The sequence below is a fragment of the Rousettus aegyptiacus genome, unplaced genomic scaffold (assembly GCF_014176215.1).
Source record: "Rousettus aegyptiacus isolate mRouAeg1 unplaced genomic scaffold, mRouAeg1.p scaffold_m13_p_4, whole genome shotgun sequence".
Lineage (NCBI taxonomy): Eukaryota > Metazoa > Chordata > Mammalia > Chiroptera > Pteropodidae > Rousettus > Rousettus aegyptiacus.
In genome coordinates this window covers 123932852-123954504 of record NW_023416307.1, presented here as the reverse complement: position 1 = coordinate 123954504, position 21653 = coordinate 123932852, and the positions used below count along the sequence as shown (strand labels likewise).

At 33.6% G+C, this 21653-nt stretch overlaps 1 protein-coding gene across 4 annotated transcripts in view; it reads left to right on the top strand.

Moving 5' to 3' along the window:
- RASA2 (RAS p21 protein activator 2) overlaps positions 1-21653 on the top strand; it is a 95728-nt gene that overhangs the window by 12996 nt on the left and 61079 nt on the right. For all 4 annotated transcript variants that reach the window (XM_016141881.2, XM_016141882.2, XM_016141880.2 and 1 more), the window contains exons 2-4: positions 5363-5480; positions 10512-10615; positions 19642-19736. In XM_016141881.2, the coding sequence (XP_015997367.1) occupies positions 5363-5480; positions 10512-10615; positions 19642-19736 (317 nt within the window). The remainder of the gene's footprint in view (positions 1-5362; positions 5481-10511; positions 10616-19641; positions 19737-21653) is intronic.

Genomic DNA, 21653 nt, shown 5'->3' with positions numbered 1-21653 from the left:
TCTCTTTTGACTCCCTCTTGCGTTAGCCAGTTTGTACTATTCACTGTCTTCTTGAAGATGTTCCTCCTTTTTCCACCTCCTGAATTTGTTCATGTTGTGCCTTACTCCGGCATTGTTATCCTTCTACCTTCAATTTCTGTATCTTTTTGGGAAAAAATCAATTGGAAGAAGTTGCTGTGACGATTAAGTGAAGTAATAATATAAGTGAAGTCCTAAAACATCTGCTGTGTATCAGTAAATGGTAGCTGTTATGATTTAGCTTTCCTCCCACACCAAATAGTCTTTGTCTTAAGATCATCTTGTCCAGGACCCTAGCCTTTTGCAATTTTTCTTGGGATTTAATCTTATCCCACTGGGATCTCTGTTGTCTCTTATCCCTCTACTTAAGTTATCCTTTGAATAGAGTTGGTCCTACAGGATCTCTTAGAACAGTTTCAGAAAGAAATGCCTGTCTATTCCTCTCAGGACTTCTATATTCAGAAAAACTTAAGAGTGGAATGGAAAGACTAAGCTTTGAAGTTGGATTTCTGTCAAATCACCTTACCAGATATGTAACTGAATTTTTAAAAAATTTATAAAAAGGTATGATAATACTTCACAAGGTTGTCATAGAGATCAAATGAGATATTTGAAAATATGTTTAGCACTGTCTTGGAGCATCCTACTACTTGATAAATATTTATCTCCCTTTCTTACTTATCCTGGTAGTGTCTTCTTCTAGGATATATAAACATACATATAAACCTACAGATGTAAATACATGCACACAATCTCCCAAACATGCACATAAGCATACATGTGCATGCTCACATACATGTCCAGAAGCATATATACCAGAATCTGTACCTAATAACCTCATACTTTGAATTCTAGTCCTAGGTAAATTTATATGATAGGATCTAGCTTTATTATATATTATCTAGTGACCTTTACATAGAATCATTGATCTTGTACACAGAGTTAGCCATCTTTCCATTTCTGTTAATCTAAGTTATCTGTCTTTGATTCCCAGTGGTGTTTATCATCTTGTTTTAAACTGTGTTCTTTTGACAATGACTAAAGGCTATTGTTTTCTAGGAAATATTCACTTGTCTCCCCTCTTCCTTCAGGTATTTATGCAGAAGTTACCTTCTCAGTGGAGCCTTCATTGGCTCTCCCGCTCAGTGCCATTTCATGTGGTGCCCATTCCTGCTAAACGCTTACTAGTAACATACAATTTTTACTTACTTATTTTACTCGTTTTCTGTCTATGTTAGCTCAGTACAGATACAGTTTTGTCTATATTTCTCACTATTTTATCCCTAGCATCTCAGTAAGCACTCAATAAGTATTTGAATGTGTGAGTTTCAGAATTGGTTTGTTTATTTTCAGTATATCTATCTCTATTAACACTATAAAGATTATAGTATTTAGTACTTTTGGTAACCGAGTACAGCAGACTTTTTTTTAACCTTTGGAGCAGTTGACATAGATTATCTTACATCAACTGGGAAAAATAAGCTTATATGCAATGTTGTAATTTGTAATGTGATAGTAGAATTCCTTTTGCCCATGCTAAAGTTATAAACACACACACACGCACGCGCACACACTCCTAACTATTTAGTAGATACTTCTTTATCTATTATAAGCTAAGCTTGGTACTAAGAACTAGTCCCTTCCCTTAAGTTTATAGTTCAGTGAAGAGACATAATAGCTGTCTTCTTTGCTGGTTACTTCTCATCTCTACTAACTCAAAATGATGGAGAGCTCTGAGGCTCAATCTTCAAATCTCTTTTCTATCTATATTTTCTCTCTTTGTAATCTTGTATAGTCTCATGGTTTTATAAATATGATGTAGTTCTGATGATTCTCAAATTTTATCATCATCCAGGACTTCATTGTCCTCTTGACATCTGCACTTGGATATCTAATAGACTTCTCATACTTAAATGCTCAGTACAAAGTTTTGATCCCCCTCACCCAACAAGAGGCTCTTCCCTCTGAAAATGGCATCTCTATTTATTCAACAGCTTAAGCTGAAACTATTAAGAAGTTGTCCTTGACTTCTCTTTCTCTTACGTCCACATCCAAAGTATCAAAAATCCCGTTGACTCTACTTTGAATAGGTATGCCTAATTGACCACTTCTCTCCATGCCAGGACTGCCCCACCCCTACCCCTCTCCCATTCCCTCATCTAACTTCTCTCTAATCAAGGTTATTACAGTAGCCTCCTATCTAGTCTCCTGCTTCTACCCTTTCTCTTCTGCAGTGAATCTTCTAAAATAAAAGTTATATCATGCTGTTCTTTTGCTCAAAATCTTTCAGTAGCTTCACCTCTCACTCAGAAAAGTCTAAGGTATTCCATCAGCCTATAAGACCTGTTTAATCTGCTTTCTTCCCTATCCCTACCTCATGTTATACCATTTACTTCCTCTCTCCACTTTGCTTATTGTTTTACATCCATACTGGCCTCCTTGGTATTCGTTCAGTGTGCTAAACCATTCCTGTTTCTTGGCCTTCGCATCTTTTATTCTTTCTGCCTATCCATCCCTTTCCCCAGATAGCCACATGGCTCATTCCCTCATTAACTTGCATCAGGTATATGCTCAAATATCTTAATAGAAAGGCCTTTTCTGATTTCCTGTGTAGAATAACATTGCTCTTTTCCCTCTCTCTACCCTCTGGCTTGGCACTCCCTAACTCTCTTACCCTACTTTGTTTCTTTGGTAAGAGTTTATGATGTTTGTCTCCCCTGTCTAGATTGTACAGTAGTTCCATGTGGGCAGGAACCTATTTTTCTTCATTGTTATATTACCAGCATTTAGAAAAGTGTCTGGGATATCGTAGGCACTTAATAAGTATTTGTTGAATGACATGCAACAAGAGCAATACAATATGATCATTACAGTAGAAGTACGTGCAAGGTGCAGTAGGAAATAGAGGAAAGAGTGACATGACTACCTAGGAATTGAAGGAAAACTTTACAAAGATGCTTTAAACAGAGCTTTTAGGGTGTAGGGGGAATGGGTAAGAGCATTCCATACAGTGAAAGAGGCATGAGAGAACACAATGTATTCAAGGAACCAGAAGTACAGTACTGTTAGAGCATAACTCGTGGGGGTGAAGATTAAGTAGATGAGGCCAAACATGTAGTAGATGATGCCAGATCATGAAGGGTTCTTATGCCAGACTAAGGAATTTTAGATTTCATCCTGCAAGATGAGTAATGTGGAACTATTGAAGATTTTTGAGCAAGAGAAGATAACATATGCTTATGTATTAAAAAGGTATGGCAACAGTGCATAGGATAAGGAGCTAAGCCAAACACAGCATTTTATTTAAGTTATGTATGATGTTGCAAGCTATGTGTGATGCTTAGAAACAGTTCCTGTCATATGAATGGGCAAGAGGCTATTTCATTTTATGGTTGGACGAAAACCACTGATGTATAGTGTGAAGGTGTTCTTGTCATATTTGCAGTACATCTATGAGGGAGGAGAAATGCCCTGTGGAGGATTAGTTAGTTCATCTCTTAATATCTCTTAATAATAGAGATTAAAAAAAAAAAGTTAAATGTGTTGTAATGTAGACTAGAAAAGTTTTTAAAGAGTACCAGTTACGAATTCAACAAGAAAGGGTGTTGTTACAGAGTAAAAGATGTGCTTGAAAGCCAGCCTCCTTTCCTTATAGAGGAACAGTTGTTTTGTTAATAATATGCCTCCTGATCTTGATTCATTATTGAAGGAAGTAGTGACTTGTAACTATAATCAGATGTATACTATTTGCTGTAGAGCTAGTACATCTGCTTCTTTAGGACAAATATCTGCCTTTGCATATTATAGAATTTTAACAGAGTTTCAGATAGTGTAAAGGCTATCATGAAAAGAAATAGAGAAATAGAATGAAATAGAATGTAGTAGCAGGATTATTTCCTTAAGATGGAAAGGGAAGTTTTCTCTGAGGAGGGAGGTGACATTTTAGCTGAAACTTGCCTGAATGGTAAGAGCCAACCATTCATGGGTTAGAGCAGTTTAGGCAGAGGCCCTAAGCTTGAGCAAGCTTGGCATGGTTCATGAATGGAAAGAAGGTGAACACAGCGGGGTGGGAGGAGAAAAGGTCAAAAAGGAGAGGTCAGTTCGGTGGGTCTGTGTAGACAACGAAAGTGGGAATTTAGAAATAGGATTGTATTCTAAGTGAAGTGGAATGGTGTTGGAGCAGGGGAGTGACAGACCTGAATAATATGTTTAAAAGATCACACTGCTTGATGGAGAGTGGATTGTCAGGTGCTACCAGTGAAGGCAGTAGTTGGATTTGGGGTTATTTTGGAGGTATGCTGGATTTATTGAAGAAGGAAGAGCATGATTAAGGGGAAGAAATCTGATGGTTTGTCTGCAACTTGTTAAATTCGAGATGCCTATTGGATATCCGAAGAGGCCATTGAATATTCACAGCTAGTGAGGAGGAGAGAGGAGACCTGGAAATGCAGATTTGAGAGGCATCATCATTAACACCTTGTACTGAAGGAGTTTGCATAGGGAAAGAAGAGAAAGTGGTCCAGAACAGAGCCCTGAAGCATTGTAACATTTAGAAGTGAAGAGAAAGAGAAGTCAGGAGAGGGCCAGTGATGTAGAAGGAAAGCCAGAAATATTGTGTTGTGGAAGCCAAGAAAAGAGGACATTTTAAGGGTGGATGTTAGTGTTCGCTTATATTAGATAGTGCTGCCAGATCCAGTATGATGGAGACAGAGAAATGATCATTGGGTTTGGCAATATGGAAGGCATCGGTGACTCTGGCTAGAGCAGTTTCAGTGCATCATGGGGTTAGAAGCTAATTGGAGAGGGAAGAATGAATGGAAGATGAGAAATTAAGAGACAGTGACTAGAAGTAAATTGCTTTTGAGAGGTTTTGCTGTAAAAGGGGATCTAGAAATGGAATGATACCAGGTGGGAGAAGGTGGAGTCAAGGGAGATTTTTTTTCTGTCTGTTTTCTTTTAAAAATTGAGAAATAGCTCGTTTATGTTCTGATGGGAACGATCCACCAGAGAGGAAAATTAATGATGATATAGGAAAGAGGGGTTAGTTGTAGAGTCAAGTCCTTGAGGTCTTGCTGGTAGGCTGAAGTAGACAGCACAAGTTAGGGGATCGCCCCTTTCTAGGAGCAGGGATGCAGCGATGTAATATGACTTCCCATGCCCTTTATACACAGTTCCTTTCTTAGTCTCACCAGACTCCTTTAGACCAAGTTGATTATCTTTCTCTAATAGCTATTTTTTTTTTCTGTGCTATGCCTTATGTGTTCTGGATGAATTCAGCCTGTATAAGGCTTAGCATGAAGCAGCTGGTGATATTTAACACCAATTTCAATTTTTGTGCCAACAGGTGAAGCAAAAAATTTATTGCCATATCTTGGACCCAACAAAATGAGGGATTGTTTCTGCACCATTAATTTGGATCAGGAAGAAGTTTATCGTACTCAAGTTGTTGAAAAATCTTTAAGGTTTGTAAAAATTGGTAAATATCATACATATGACATATATTGATGAATAAATTTTATACACTTTCCAGATTTCACCAAAAAGATTTTCTTCACATGAAACTTTTATTTTTCTTTTACATTCTGAATTTGTTTTTGGCATTATAGAATCTCTAGAGTCTAAAGGAACCTTCATGTTCATTAAGCTGGACTAACTGCCTTTTTCTTGGTTCTTTCTGACAGTTATGTTTGACAGGTGGTCAACTGGCGTTTGCTTGTTAATGTGCCAGTACCAAGGATTTTACTGCCTCCTAAGCAGCCTGTTTGGTCTTCGAACTATTCTGGCTTCTAGAAAGCTCTTATATTTAGTCAATTAATGGTTATTAAAAAGAAAGCTTATTATATGCCAAGAACTTGCTGGGTGCTATTTATTAATACATCCACAAGAACAGGAGAGACACAGTGCTTGCTTCATGTGGCTTTTCATTGCCTCAAAATGTATCTTCCTCTTAAGTGTTCCTAATTCTATTCTTTGTATTTCTGGAGAACAATTTTAATCCATTCTTCACATGACACTCTCAGGTTTTTGAAAGCAACTGTCATATACCTTAGTTTATTCTCTAGGCTAAATTTTGCCCATTTGTTTGAATTTTTCTCAAAGTATAGCATTGTTTCATTTCTCTTGAAAATAAATAACTTACAGTTTATACAAGTCACTTGAGTAGGGCATTGTAAACAAATGAAGTCTTAGGTATATCTCTCATCTTTGAAAGTGTAATAGCACTTCAAGAGTTTCATCGTAAATTCTAACTCATGTAATTGAAGTGTGCCACCTCTGCCTTATAATAGTGTTTACGGACAATGTAGTGTGGAGCTCTGCTGGCAGGATGTAGTCTTGACCAGAGATAAGAATCAAAACAGCGACCCCGGGAGCTGTTGGAATGAACATGTGGTAGATGCAATATCAAGTGTCATGATATTGCAGGTATTTCAGGTATCTAATTTTTTATGCTTTTTAAAATATCTTTTTCCTTTTTTTCTCTGAAGTTTCCCCCTTTATTTCTGTATTGTCAGTATTTATAATTTTGATTGTCTATTGAGTTCTTTATAGGAAAGTCATTTTATAAAGCTGAAAATACTTTAGTAACCCAAAAAGATTTGAAGTAATGTACTTCACATCTTTAGTCATAAATCACTTGCCCTTGTTGTACTAAAATTCTGTTGTTATTTATGTTATAAATGATGAAACTGAGTCAATAAAAGGCTGAATAACTTGTGCATATAATAAAGAACTTAGAAGTAAAACTAAGATTGGGGCCTGAAACTATTTAAATCTCAATTTCTTAATGTATGTTGACTCCATATCACACACAACTCAGCGATACACAGAACTAGTAACTATCATAAATCGAATATTTATCGTAGTTTCTAATATGTAGCCTTGTAAATGAGTAACTAAAATTAGCTTACTTTTTTTTAACCCTTGTCCTTCCAGATATTTGTGTTGGAGAAAATGAAATGATAACCAATTATTTTTATCCACCTTAAACTATTTTTCTAGATGCATAGCAACTTGGAAGATATTTCAAAGCTAGCAATGGTACCTACGGTCATTTCAACATAAAACTGTGTACTAGTTAGACTAGGTGCTTCTTGGATTCTGGGTGCTCCCTAGTATTTTTTCTTGTAGAGTAAGGTGAAAGAATCTGTAGTATAAACCCTTGCTCACCTTGCTTTCATTTCAATGTTTTCTACCCTTGTGGATCTTGTGATAAACTAGCTTTAAGTCTAAAGTCAATAGATAACATTTAGGACTTTTATGAGTGCTGGATACTATAGTTTTTTAGGTAGTCTTGATATAGAGTTTTTATAACGGATAAATAGGTGTCATATATGGACTCTATAGGTCCTAAATCTCTGCCTCAAATCCTACTAAGAAGTAGGTGGTATATAATAGCAATATTGCTTGTGCCTGGTTCTTCTCTTCCATGCCAGGAATTTCCATAGGAGTCATATGCATGATCATATGTCAGTGATTATGGTAGAGTATTGTTTCAAAAACTATGTAGGTCTAGCCATTGCTTCTTACTGACTTTGTTGAAAAGTTTTCTTTAAATAGATTGATTGATTAATTTATTTATATAGTAAAGATGTGGGCACCTAGATGTGGGGATTAGGTTGTCGAGATTAGGATGATGCAGTGACACCGATCACTGGATGAATAATTCTCATGTTATTCCTACTTGGCTTTAGAATGTGTTTTTAAAATAATATTTGAGTGTGGATATACACTATATAAAGGAAATTCTCCATATTATAATTGTCTATAAAATTATGCAAAGGAGAAAAATATATCTTTGCCTAATAATTTTTATATCGATTTCTATGTCGAAGCTAATTATTTTGACAGACCAACTTTTAAAAGTTTAGTTTGGTTACATTTGAAGTGAAAAATATATTGACAGTGTGATCAGGGATTTAACAACTAAAAAGCTGAGTCGGCTGTTTTCTGGACAAAGTCAGAAATGACTTCTATAAGAGCATTTCACTTTGTATTTCTGCTTTTCTTTAAGTTATGACATCCTAAAAAGATTACATTTTATGATAACATTTTCAAAATATCTTTTTCTTTAAACACTCTTAGGAAAGAAGAACTCGACAAAAATTCACTAGCATTTCAGAGATTGATTTCTTCGTGGAAGAATTTCAGTATCAAAATCGCATTCTTAAAATGAACTTATAAAAATAAGCTATTTCATAGGAGAAAAGTCTTAGCAACTCAAGGGTAGGCAGAGATTTCTTACTTAGGATGCAGAAGGAAGAAATTTTATAAAAGGAAAATTGATAAACTGGATGTCATCAAAATCACTGCCTTTTTGCTCTTCAACAGACTTTGTTAGGAAAATGAATTGCAAACCACAGACGGGAGAAAATATTCTGACAAAGGACTTGTATCCAGAATTTTTTAAAAAATAGACTCAGACTCATTTAAAATATGAGAATACCCAACCATATTTTCCAGAAGATATACAGATGACCAACAAGCACATGAAAGGATATTCAGCATTATTAGTCATCAGAGAAATGCAGTTTAAAACCATTTCTGTCACTATAGATTCTTAAACATAATGTGTCAAGATAAAAAAATTAGATCACTGGTTCATGTGACAGAATAGAGGGGGGATTTTCTGGGGAGATAGAAATGTTCTGTATCTTTATTGGGGTAGAGATTACACAGGTGTATAAATTTATGTCACATTCACTAGAATAGCTAATTTTAAAAAGACTTTTCAGTAGCAAAAGTTGACAATGATAGTAGAGCAACTGGAGCTCTCATACATTGCTGATAGGAATGTAAAATGGTAGGAAATCACATTGGAAAGCAGCTTGACTGTTTCTAAAAAGTTAGAATTTCATCTACCCTTTAACCCAGCAACTCCATTCTAAGGTTACGTACTCAAAAGAATTGAAAATACATGTCCACAAAAAGCCTTTTATAACAATGTTTATAGCCACTTAATTTTTAATAGTCCAAATAGTTCAAATGACATTATTAAAGAACGGATTGTAGAATATCATAAATGGAATATTACATAGCAATGAAATAAATGAACTACTGATACTTAGAAAATGGAAACACTTATAGATGTTGAGTGAAAGAAGCTAGACACAAGAATACATAGTATTTGTGTCTATTTATATAGAATTCTACAACATATAGTCTGTAGTGATAGAAATCAGATCACTGTGTGCCTGTGGCAGGTATGGTAGGGTAAATGCAGAAGAGCATAGGGGAACTTTGCGGGGATGTAGAAATGTTACCACATAAATATTTTTTAATGCCATTTTTTAAATTATTTTTTTTCACACTATAGATACATAATTTTTTTAACATTTTATTTTTTTATTTTCCCCTTTCCCCTCCCCCCTCCCTTCTGGTAACCACTAATCCATTGTCCATGTGTCTCTGTTTGTTTGTCCTGTTCATTTGTTGCTTTTAGGTTTATATCCCACATATGTGATATCATGTGATTTTCAACTTTTTCTGTTTGGCTTATTTTGCTTAGTATGATTATTTCAAGGTCCATCCATGTTATTGCAAATGGCAGTATTTCATCTCTTCTTATGGCTGAGTAATATTCCATTGTACATATGTACCATAGCTTCTTTAGCCAGTCATCTATTGTAGGACACTTCGGTTGCTTCCATGTTCAGGCCACTGTGAATAATGCTGCTGTGAACATCGGTGTGCAAATATCTTTTCAGACATGAGCTTTCAAGTCTTTGGGGTAAATACCCAGTAGAAGGATTACTGGATCATATGGTAGGTCAATTCTTAGTATTTTGAGGAACCTCCATACCGCTTTCCATAGTGGCCATACCAATTTGCAGTCCCACCAGCAGTGTATAAGGGTTCCTATTTCTCCACATCCTCTCCAGGATTTGTTATTACTTGTCCTGTTGATTATAGCCATTCCTACTAACAGGTGTGAGATGTGTTACCATATCTTAATTGAGATGGAGACTACACACTATAAATTTATCCAAAATCATTAACCTTTATACATAAATTGGATTTTATTGTATGTAACTTATACCTCAGGAAAGTTGATTAAAAAATAACCAGTTTTATTTTTTTTTAAATATATTTTAAAGTAATGTTTTACATAACATTACCCATTTTAGGTGTTATGTATTATTGTGATTAGTACAGCTTTACATATTTTTCAGAGATGATGATGATGGTGTGAATGACACTGTCCTCCCCTCTCATTTGTGTCCTCTTTAGTTGAGCATGACCTTGCGCAATTACTGGATCTTCTGTTTATAGGACTCCTTGAAAACTATTTGTTCAGAGCTCAACCAGGTAATTGAGGTCCTTTCAGAGTTGAGCTTGGTTTGTACAGAATGTAGTTGAAACTTAGCATAGAAAATTATTTTGGAGCTTTTGAAGCTTTTCTTATGGTGTTTAAGTCTGTAATTTATTTTATTGAAAATGTTATTTGAGGACACTGTTAAATTTTAAATAATGAACTTTCCCCCTTTTCTCTCTAGCCCATTTTTCAGTGAAGAATTTTACTTTGAGATTCCAAGGACTTTCCAGTATTTGTCTTTCTATGTTTATGATAAGAACGTTTTACAAAGAGACCTTCGTATAGGTATGTACTATTCATAATTATCTTTAATCACAACATTGGTGTTTATGGTCATTCTTTTTCGAAATGTAGTGTTAAAAAAACAACAACAACATATGTTGAACATTTCTAATCACTTTTTCTACTCTTCATATTCATTCATGAATCTGATTTTTAATTTGTATGCTAAGCTTAGGTGCCATTGCCTCAGAAACATCATGACTGATACCTCCTCATCATGGTGTCATATGTTTCTATAGTATTTGATGTGTCCTTTAGTACTCATGTTTGTTCATCAGTTTGTTGTTTAATATTTAGATTTTCTAGCTGAGTATCATATTTATGAAGTCAAGGCTATCAGTCACAGAGTGCCTTACATTTAGTAAACGTTCAGTATGTATTTGTTGAGTAGTTCAAAGAATGTCTTTATACAAAGATCACAGTATTTGATCTCCCAAAGGACATCTGTTTTTGACATTTTTCTAATAGGAATAATTAATTTGCTTTAGTCTAGTCATATGTTTTCTCTCTGGTTGTATTGGTGACTGATATCTGTTTCTTAAATAACTGAGGCTGGATGGACTAGAACAAAGCTAACTGGCCACATATGTGTAACATTTATGATCTTTGCACTACTGTCTTTATATTTTAATATCAGGTCTATAATTTACATATATTATCCTCTCTCTTTTTAGTATTCTGAATTTCATCATCTGCAATAGGTCTCCTATAGTTTAAATGATTAACTTTATTCCACTTAATCTTCTTAACCACTATCTAATTTATTTTTCCTTTGCTGTTAAACTCTTTAACAAATGGTCTATATCTTTTTTCTGATTACTATTTATTTCTTTTTAAGTTTCTGTAATCTGGCTTCTACATTTTTCTGACAAATGTTTTTTGAAGTTTGTAAAAGTCATTTTAGAGAAAATCAAATGACCTCTTAGAAACAACTTTTTTAAATTATAAAACTATTATATATCTTAATGAGTCTGCACAGGAATAGCTACAGTTAATAATTTGTATATTTCTTCCCATTCTTTATTCCATGCATTTATATTACATTGTACTACTTACTCAGTTTTTTCCTTTTTCACTTAATATCATCTAATGATCCTTTTCCTGTGTTTCTAAATATTTTTTAAAAATATTTGTTATATAATATCTTTTGTATAGAAATGTATTATTTTAACTACTCCTTTGTTGGTAAACATTTATGTTTCCAGATTTTTGGTGCTCTAAATGGTGCTACTATAAACGTCTTTCTATATAAATTTTTGCATGTTTATTTTTCTTAGGATAAATTTTTAGGAGTGAAAATAGTGAGTCAAAAGGTACGAATATTTTTAGCGGTTATCCCATATATATTTTTACATTGGCCTCAGAAATATTGTACTAATTTACATTCCCCCAAATATGACATGGGCATAACCATTTTACCATGTCCTGGTCATTCTTGGATATTATCATTGAAAGAAATTTCCAATTTGATAGGTGAAAAATATTTAATTTTGTATTTTGTATTTTTCTGATTATCAGCAAATTTGAGGAATTTTTCATGTGTTTATTAGTCTTTTACATTTTTTCCTATGAATTAGTTCTTTTTTTGCCCTTTTTTGCGTGGAATTGTATCTTTTATTTTTATATATCTTTTTATTTGTTAAATATGTTAACTTTTTAAAGCTATATTCATACTAAATACTTTTTCTTGTCACAAAAGACTTTTTCGCAGTTTTCAATCCTAATCTGCCTCTGTGTCACATTTGATTTGTTGAAAGCCCAGGGAAAAACAGTTTAATGACATTGTATTTTCCTAGTTGTCTTTATTTTTCTGACTTCCTTACTTCTATGCAGACTTCTTTTTCTAGCAGATCCTTAATATAGATCATCACTGAGGCTTCATCCTCAATTCAGTTAAACAGACATTTACAAACACTTTTATGTGGCATACAATGAATGGGAATATAAGGATGAATAAGAGTTTGCTTCCGGCTATCAGAGAGGCAGACTTGTACTCTAATGCTAATATAATAGGTTCTGTGCTGGGGGTATGAACAAAGTACTTGGGAGAATTGAGGGGAGAACAGTTAATTTTGTTTGGTGGAGGATTAACAGAGACTACCTAGGTAGGAAAAGGAAGAAGTTTCAAGGTAATAGGGATTGGCAGAAGCAGGGGAGGAAAAAATTGAATCATATTTGTGGCATATCTGCTGGAGTATATAAATTACTTAGGAGAAGGGTAGTAAATGTAAAGTTGGAAGTATAATCTGGGGTCAAGTTGTGATGGATTCTAAAAGCTGTGCTAAGGAATTTGGACTTTATACAGTAGTATTGAGTCTTTTAAAAATGAGGAACCTTTTTAAAAATACATATAATTGTGTATACATATATACTTTTGTAGTTTAACAAGTTCCTGTGATCTACAACAGTAACTTTCAAGCTATAAACTCAGGGTTTATTGATTACATTTAAAATGTATTATGTGTAACAATATATACACATATATTTTTTTAAAGTATATATATATATATGCTTTAAATGTGTGATCTATCATTTATAATTTAGACTAGAGAGAGATTAGAGGCAGGGAGACCAACCAGGATGCTATTATCAAATGAAATGAATAGGGCAATGGCAGTGGAAATAAAACGAGGGAATGTACTTCATAGGAGCAGCTTCAAATAGGATTTAGGGACTGAGATTACAAAGAGGATGTGAGAAGGGATAGAGTTAAAAATGTCTTGTTAATATGATTGTCATTAAGTGATAACAAGGAACACAGCAGTAGCGTTCAGTTTTGAGCAGGGGATGGGAAGGAAAGGATGAATGACTTTTGGTTTTAAACAAGTTAAGTTTGTAATACCCAGGGAACATCTTTGTGGAACATCTTTGGTTGACTCTTGAGAATACAGATCTGAAGCTTATAGAAAGAAGAGCTGGAGATGTGGGTTTGAGACTCATTAGCATTAAGTGATACTTAAAGCCTCTACAATAATGAATGAAATTTCCCTGGGAGGAGATAAGCAATGTGTTGCAGGGGACATGAGGCTTCAGTAAAGATTGATAAGGTGTATCAGAAAGGTAGAAAGAGAGATAGATTAATACCACCAAAAGTGAAGAGATCTTTTAATGTCCACTATTAGAGAGAGGTAGAATAGAACAAGGATTAGATAGAGACTGTTGGTGATTATTAGCGACCCCTGAGAAAGACTGTTTTAGATTAACTATCATGTCTTTTTAAGAACATATTTTGTAATTTTTATTGTCTGTTTACACATTATAGTAATATAGTATTTCTTGGAAAGGATTGTAGTCGAGGTTTGTAGTTTCCAAAAGTTGCCTTTGTGTGTGTGTGTGTGTGTGTGTTTAAAAGTAAAAATCAATTTTAAGTAAGAATCAGTTCTTTGTGGATTAATATCAGAAAACCATAACTTTGTGCGAGAACTTTTTTCCAAATAAGTTTATTATTAATAGGTAAAATTTCTGTATTTAGTGGGAATTTTTTCCTTTTACACATAGGAATTTTTATTAAATTAAACAGTACATATGTACCCTTTAAAATTGGAAAATAGTCTTGATGTTTTCATTTATAAATATTTACATTTTTGTAGTTCAACATATTTTCTTTTGTCATTAACTCAAAGTTGGGTCGTTGATTTTTAAAAAATTTTCGAACTACTGGAAATTGAGTTTTCTCAATTATTTTATAACTCTGAGTTGCCCAATTGTAGATTAAACAGTACCATAGCATTTTCTGGAAATGAAATTTGAGATGTGAGAATGTGTACTGGTTAAATATAGCTTTAAGCACTTGTTTGCTTTTTATTTGTATTGTATAAGTAATATATGGATATTTTTGTTTTTGTAAAAACATCTGAATTACAGTATTATAGATAATCCTATGACCATTGACCCCCTTCAATTCTCTTCCCAGAAGTAATGACTATTATTGAAATGGGACATAATTTTTTGTATTTATGTGCTAGGAATAGTTCATGCAAATGATGGATTATGGATTAATTGAAAACTTGAAACCTAGGAACCATTTTTCAAAAAGATAGGAAATTGTAAAATTAAGGCTTTGAAGATCTTTTACTGTGTGATATATTGTCTTAAGGTATGCTGTCATCTCTTAAAAACTGAGAAAAAGAGAAAAGAAAAACTTTATATAAGGATATATTTCCAATTCTAATGAAGATTCTCATAACATTAAAATGAAATTAAAACACATGTATTTTACCTCCCATTGTGTATTTTCTAGTTGATTTAGTTTTCAGAGGAATCTAGGGTCAGACAACTAAACTATGATTATCTCGTTGGACTGTGGCAACTCTTTTTCTTTCCTTTTGGCTCAGAATGATATTTGATAAGGAGGATGTTACTAGGATATCAGAGATGTGAATTTTGGTCAAGACTGTCACTAACTAGCTGTATGACCTTAAGTCACTTTGCCTTCTTAGGCCTTGTTCATCCATAAAACGAGGCTGAATTTAAGACAACTGTCTTTTCCAACTCTTCGAATTATAATTTCTGCTGGCATTTAGCTCTTAAGTCAAACCTACTATTTAAATTTTGCCTAAGACTATACTTTGGCATCTGTTTGCATAGGTACTGTATCAGTCATCTATTGCTATGTAACAGAGTATTCTAATACTTAGTGGCCTAATACAGCAACCATATATTTATTCCTGATCCTGTGGCTTGTCAGTTTGGGCCGAGTTGACCTGGGTGGTTCTTCTGCTGGTCTCACGTGAGGTCACTAATGTGCAGTTATCTGGAATATTGATTGAGCTGAATGGTCTGACTCATATGTTTAATGGCTAGTGTGGACTGTTATCTGAGCCTTCCTCTCCACATGGTGTTGGAGTTCCAAAAGGGTAAGCTCCACTTCACAGGTGCTTATTAAACCTCTGCTTGTATCACATTTGCTCATGTCCCTTTGGCAAAAGCAAGTGATGGGGCCAAACCCAGAGTCTGTACTGGAGGTGATCACACGATGGCATAGACCAAAGAGACCATTAATATGCCAGTCTAACACAGAAACCAAAATATATCCACCTAAACCCCATACACTGAGGCATTGAAGGGTTGCTATTGACTGAATTGCTGCTATTCTGACTATCCGCCAGAGTCGTTCAGTCTCCTGGTCCTATATCATCTTGTATAGGCAGTCACACTTGTCACTACTTCTTACTCTTTCAGCCGTCTCTACTAGTATCCAAATAGGAATAGGACTGTCAAGATTTTTGCCATTTGATGATCTATATTAGGATGAAATTTCTAAGAGTAAGCCGTGTCTAAAAATGGGACCCGACCATAACACAATATTTACAGATGGCAAGAAAGTGCTGCATAGAAGTGGTGCTGGAAAGTTAATAGTGTTTTTGTTTTTGTTTTTGTTTGTTTTTTACTTAGAGACCAACAAAGATGGTTACTTTGCTCGCAGTGCCTTCATTTCTTTTTGTATTTTCTCTTATTTTAAGGAACTAATACAGTATCTGGGGTGGGTGGGGGGTGGTGTATGTGTGTGTGCGTGTTTACGTGTGCATGCATGTGTGCACGCATGTGCCTATTTAAGTTCTTTTGGTCTGAGTTTGTCGGGGCAGTGAGGAAATGAAATAACTACCTATAAATAATTTGTTGGGTAGTTTGTACCTGGGTGATTTTCTTTTCCTTTTTTTCTTTTTTTATTTTTTGAGGATGGTGATTTCATGAGTTACCTTTGTTTAAAATAGTAAACACTAGACTAAAACAATCTTTGGAACCATTAGAGGCACAGAATAGATTTTTAAGATTCTTAGAGCTAAAAGTTGTTTCTAATCCAGAGGGAGGTAAATGAGATGTAGAGGTTAAAGAAATCACCCAGGATCATATACCTAACAAGTAACAGCATAGACTCTGTGTTATGAAATTAATGTCTGTATTGGAAGGAACATGGACAGGGGTACCTTGGTTTTGAAGTCTGGCAATATGTAAGAATGTCTTCTATCTGGTAAATGTTCAGTTAATCTGGCTTTTCTTTCAGTTCAGTGCTCTTCCCACTGTATCAGGCTGCCTACCTTTTACAGTCCATACTTGCTATGTCACTAGTTTAACTAAGGGCATCTCAAAACAGATGAGAGGTTTTTTTTGGCCTTATTCATATTTCAGAAACTTGTCCCTCCCATTCCTGTCCCTCTCTTCTCCTTTTTTTGTATTCCTTTGCCCTTTATCCTCCTACCTTTCTCTCAATCATTCATTCAGTCATTCTCTCTCTTTCCCTCCCTCTATACCCTGTTTGATTCCCTAGGACTAGTGACTTTTTCATATGTTATGTTGCCTAATAAAGTGCTGAACATGTTACAGGTATCATAATGCCTAATGACTTCAAATGTTTTTATTTTCCTCTGTCATTCTTATATAACAGTTTCTCTGACTTCTTGGGATCATATGTTCTTCCCTGCTTTTTCTTTAGTCTCATGCAATTAAATCTTCATGTTTCACAAACTGATATCTTAAAAAGAAACTTGATAGAATGAATAAGAGCTGGCAATAAAATTACAGGTTTTTCTCAACTTATTAGTGGCTTATTTATGCAATAGTCAGAGAAGAGTTTCCCTCTTAGGAGACAAGAACCATTCAACTCTTTGATGACCATGAGCACCGTGGATACACGAGATATGAAATGGGAAGTAAAGGGCACTTGCTTCTGGGATATTTTTTTTACCTGTGAACTAAGAGTGTATTCTCTTTTGGGAAGGCACCTGTGGGAGAAGATGTATTTCCAGTGATCTGGAGTTATGAGTCATAACTTCATTTAGAGGAGTCTGGAAATCAAATTACCATTTAAAACACAGTGCCGTTTTGATTATTTGTTAAATGAGTAAGTAGATGAAACCAGTAAATTTCTAAATAAACTTTTTTTAAAGTCCCTGTTTTTAAGTTAAGGTCTTGCTTTAGTGATGTTTGTATATATCGTATGTACACACATGTACATCTGTATACATATTCATAAATTATGTATAAAACTAAAAATCTTGGAAATTATAAAATAGGATTGTTAACCAAAAGAGTACTAGTAAATTTCTGGATGGTGGGTTTACTCTTAAAATTATATGCCAGAAAATATCTGTATTTTTTGGGGGAGAGGACACAAAAGGTATATAAATACTAAAATTCTTAAAGAAGATGAGTGGTTCTCAAAATACAAGAACTTCAGCTATAGGATGTATAGATTTATGTACACACATACATACACACGATGTCAAGCTGTTATCCATTGTCTTAACGTTTATATCTGGTGTGAAATCAATGGTAAATGGAACCACTTGATAGAATTATGATAATCGTAAGTATTTTTTTGTGACAATATTGAATACTTTGTCATAACTGTATCCTAAGCCATTCCTGGTATATTGATTTGCCAGAAATTTGATACAGTCTGTAGGTAAAGCATATCAAGAGATTTGTATGATTTGGCTGTTAACCTAAACTCCTTCAGCAGCTTAAAGAATATTTGGGTGTTCCAGTTAGGCTTTGTATCTTAAATTTAACCCCCAAAAGGCTGAAATACATTATTTTCCTAGTGCCATTTCCTACAAGATTTGAATGACTTATAAATGCTGTATATTCATTTACATGAAGATTTTGGCCTTCACGTTAGATTTCATCCATTATATTTAAAAAGAAGTTGGGAAGATTTATGCTTGTTGTGAGGGTCAGTTTATTGATTTTAAAATTTTACAAGGTTTAAGTCTCGTGTTAATAAATACAGTTGATGTATTTTCAATAGTTTTTTGAATTACATAGTAATACAGTTGCCACTCTAATAAGCTGTAGATTTTAATATTTTCCTTAAAATTACACATATATCTTTTGTAGGTCAAGTTGATAAACTTTCAAAAATTTTAATATGGTTAAAATTTTTTTAGTAACAGCTTTATCAATGTGTAATTCATATACCATAACACCCTTTTACAGTGTACAGTGCAGTGGTTTTTAGTTTATTCAGAGTTGCGCAACCATTACTGCTATCTAACTCCAGAATAAAATTTTAAAAGATAGTTTTTCTGTTTGTTTTCCTGTCATGCCTTTCCTTGCCACTTGATACACAAAAATTGATATATCTTAACAGAAAAATGTTTTACTGTTTTCTAAAAATTTTCATACGTTGAACTGAAACACCTAGATAGATCGATCATAAGTACAAGATACCCTGGAAGTATATATAATTCAGGTACTTGAAATGAAAATTCTTATTTGATAAAAGAAAGTGAACTATTTTGACTTTAGTATATATCCATTGTTAAAGTTTTTATGATCTTTGAATAAGTTGTCAGTCATATACAAAACTATGTCTACTTCTTAAAACTTGAATTGAGGAAGGAAATGCTTTGTACCAACATGGAAAATACTTCATTACAATGAAAATATTTCTGTTGCTTCCTCTCATACTACTTTGTTCATTGTACTGTATCTTTCTCTAAAAGGTAGAAACACTTTAAGGAACTGCTGTGATTTTTTTTGTATGCATTGAAGCAGTATAAACAGCATTTGCAACATTTTGAAAACAAATTTTTAATAAAATTATTGCTTTCATCTCCCATAATTTTCGAGTCAATTTTTAATGTTAGTGATGTATAGTGTTTTTATCTGTCTCTTAATTGGGACTTATAAACTCTTATTAAATGTAGATATGGAACATAGGGTTATTCATAGCATTAAAGCATTGGGAAGATTAGTTTGCACTGTCATTGTATACCGCTTTTTACATCGAATGTACTCTGAGTAAAAATACGAATCTGAATAAGTATTAAAAAATTCAGTTGTATTTACATGCAACTGAAATTTGGCTACTTCTGGATCAAAATGGTCCAGAGAAAGGTCTGTCAAGGGGCAAGGAGAAATGAGCATTTCTCATTCTTTAGAATATAGAAAAATGCTTTATAAAAATGTATTTTTATATCAATAGGTACAAATTCTTTTAAAACATTTTCTACACAGTATTATATATAACAGTGCTGATGATTATACAAAATGTCTCCTCATATTGTTTTACTTACTTCCTATAGGAAAAGTAGCCATCAAAAAAGAAGATTTATGTAACCACAGTGGCAAAGAAACTTGGTTTTCACTACAGCCAGTTGACTCCAATTCAGAGGTTCAGGTAAATATTAAATCTTTAAGTGATCAGAAGATTGTCACACACAGAAACGAGTGAAAAATGAATTATACTAGATCATATACATAAAGCTTATTACATCTAATTTTAAATTCTGATGCCAAATATTATAGACCTTTGGGTAATATAATAAGTTAGCTAGGAGGCAATGCCTTGCCACATGAATTCAAGAATAACACGTGTGTGTGAGTGTATGAGGAGTTTGGGGAGGTTATATTAGGTGGACATTTTTTTCTCCCTTAGTTCTTTTGTTTGAATCAAAGTAGCAAATTATTAAAATTTTTTAGATGAGGAAAAGTTTTAAGGAAAAAACATATGTTTTATTGATTCTGACTTTGAGGAGAATCCCTAGATGTCTATGATTTCATGCTTTACTCTATAATAAACTATACTTGGGAAAATGTTATTCATTCAAACTCTGCCTAAGCCCGCCATACAGAAACTTTATTCCCACATCCACCCTTCCTATTGTTCCCCTCTTCTTTGTTTGAAAGGGTATCATTACTCTTTTTAAAGCTCTTCTTTCCTCTTGCCAAAATAAGAGGTCTTACAGATTCTGTGAGTAAAGGTGGATGTTTAGCCATATACCTTAATGTTTTTGTTTCTGAAAAATATGACTTTCTCTTAGAAATTGTTATTTCTATCTAAAGGGAATCCTTTATGTAATCTTATTTATTTATAAAATATGGTTAGGATTGTGAAACCATTTCCCAAGGGCATAACTGCAAGCAGATTTCTTCCCCTCTAAAAGAAGCTATAATTTGCCACTGTGACTCAAACAGAAGCTTAGGACAAGAAAAAAGTGCTGCACACACACACCCACAGATATTTGCAAATAAAGCGCCTGTGTTTCTGTTTCCTCATAACCTCTCAAGCATTCTCCTTGATTAAATTGTCAAAAAATTAAGTATTGGTATACTAAAACCCTTTAAGTACAAAATGCAATTCAAACTTCTCCTTTTTATCCACTGTGTCCCATTTTAATGTTCTTTTCTCTCCATTTGGCAGTAACTTTTATTCACATCTCAATTGTACAGTATGGTAAATGATCCAGGTGAGAGGGAATGTGATGAAGTGGAAAGAGTTTTAAACTAGAAGTCAGAAAATTTAGATCCTAATTTTCATATGTGGTTACATTGTTGGCCTTGAATTTTATTTCTATAAAATGGAAATAAAAGTTTCCGTGTTGACTCACATGAGAATTAAGTGAAACACCTTTCAGACTATTTTGAAAGCTGTTAAATGCTATCAGATGTAAAATATCAGTTAGCCACTAGTTGATCAAGTGACCATTTCCCTAATATGCCTTTGCAAAAAAGGCAGATGTAAAAATGGTAAAGTACCTGTTTTTCTTTTTAATAGTTTTAACAAAAAGCAATATATGAAAAGGCTTTTGAGTTTGTGTAAAATTAAATTTGAAGATTATTTTAAGATAGTTTATTAAAATTTATTCTTTTTATGATCAGTGTAAATTTGCTAAATGATTTAAGGGCCCTACCTCTCAAAATGTAGAAATTTCTATAGAATATATAGTTCTTGAAGAGGATATGAGAAATTAGTAGTGGGTAACAGGCTTTTATTGGATGGTATACATAAAAATTTATTTCTGAAACATGAAAATTCTGGAAATACTATTTATTAGTTATAACGTTGACATTTTTTATTTGCTCTGACTTTTTTTCATGACCATGAGTTATTAACCTTTACAGCTATTTTCTCTTAAATGATACTTAATTAGTAAGATCTGTTCACTATTTAAAATAATTTTTGGAAGGAAGAGTACTTGAGGAGGTGGGAGGAATGCATAACACTTTATAGGTTAATATGGTACTATTGGGAATATTGTAATTTGACCTTAAAACTGATTTAGAAATACTAAATCAACTTTGTGATTCATACAAA